The sequence below is a fragment of the Chaetura pelagica genome, unplaced genomic scaffold (genome assembly GCF_000747805.2).
Source record: "Chaetura pelagica isolate M959 unplaced genomic scaffold, ChaPel_1.0 scaffold159, whole genome shotgun sequence".
Lineage (NCBI taxonomy): Eukaryota > Metazoa > Chordata > Aves > Apodiformes > Apodidae > Chaetura > Chaetura pelagica.
Window position 1 is genome coordinate 1295812 of NW_009954555.1, and position 915 is coordinate 1296726.

At 47.5% G+C, this 915-nt stretch overlaps 1 protein-coding gene across 1 annotated transcript in view; it reads left to right on the forward strand.

Annotated features, from left to right (window-relative positions):
- Nucleotides 1-915, forward strand: part of EXOSC10 (exosome component 10) — a 14330-nt gene that overhangs the window by 292 nt on the left and 13123 nt on the right. The window contains 2 exon segments of the mRNA XM_010005244.1: nt 239-375; nt 819-914. Of these exon segments, the coding sequence (XP_010003546.1) occupies nt 239-375; nt 819-914 (233 nt within the window).

The following is a 915-nucleotide window of genomic DNA, read 5'->3' on the forward strand; positions in this document are numbered from 1 at the left end:
TTTTCTTCCAGACCTAAAATACTCGAGTTTGAAGCCATGTTCTTAAACTTTCGTAATCAGAAAGGTCTGGAAATAGATAACATGAACTACATGTCTGTAAAGTTTCTCGTGTCAGAAAGCCCCGTGATATAACCACGGAGTTAAAGCAGGCAAAGTGCGTTTCTACCACATCCTGTCCTGGGTAAAAAGGAGGCTCCAAACAGTGGGAAGACACTAAAAACGCGGTGCTCTCGCTCAGTTTGCTCTCGGCACGGTGGTGGCTGCGACGAAGGCCTCTAGTGGGCTCCCTCAGCCCGGAGATGAATACGACTTCTACCGGAGCTTCCCCGGCTTCCGGGCCTACTGTGAGACACAGGGAGACCGTCTCCTGCACTGGTAAGGAGGCTTCTGCATCTCTGGCCCGTTGCTGATAGATCCCAGTCCAAAACAGAAGGCAGCACCCTGCTTTGGAGACTCCAGACCTGCTGGATGTAAAAAGATAGGGTTTTTTCACATGCCTAATTTTAGCTCCTTTTTAAGCCCTTGACAGTTCCAGAGGGTACCTTGCATAATGGTTTGGATAAAGAGCCTTGCAGAGAGCAGAGGCTGATAGCCTTAGGCTGTGTGTTTCAAAAGTCCCATGGCTTGTAAGAAATTAATTGTAACACTTAATATTGTTGAGGGGTTTTGTTCACTGTTCAGGTGGTGTTATCTAGAGGTTACTGCGTTTGATTTCTTTTCAAACCTTAAAAAGGTAGAAAACTGAAGAGATCTGGAGGGCTTAGTGTTCTAACAGGCCTGCCTTCAGGTTGCTAATAGCTGTGCTGTTCTCTTGCAAGCATGAGCAAGGTGATGCAGTACCATGGCTGCCGCAGCCACCTGAAGGATCGCAGCAAAGTGACAGAGCTGGAGGACAAATTTGACATGCTGGTTGAC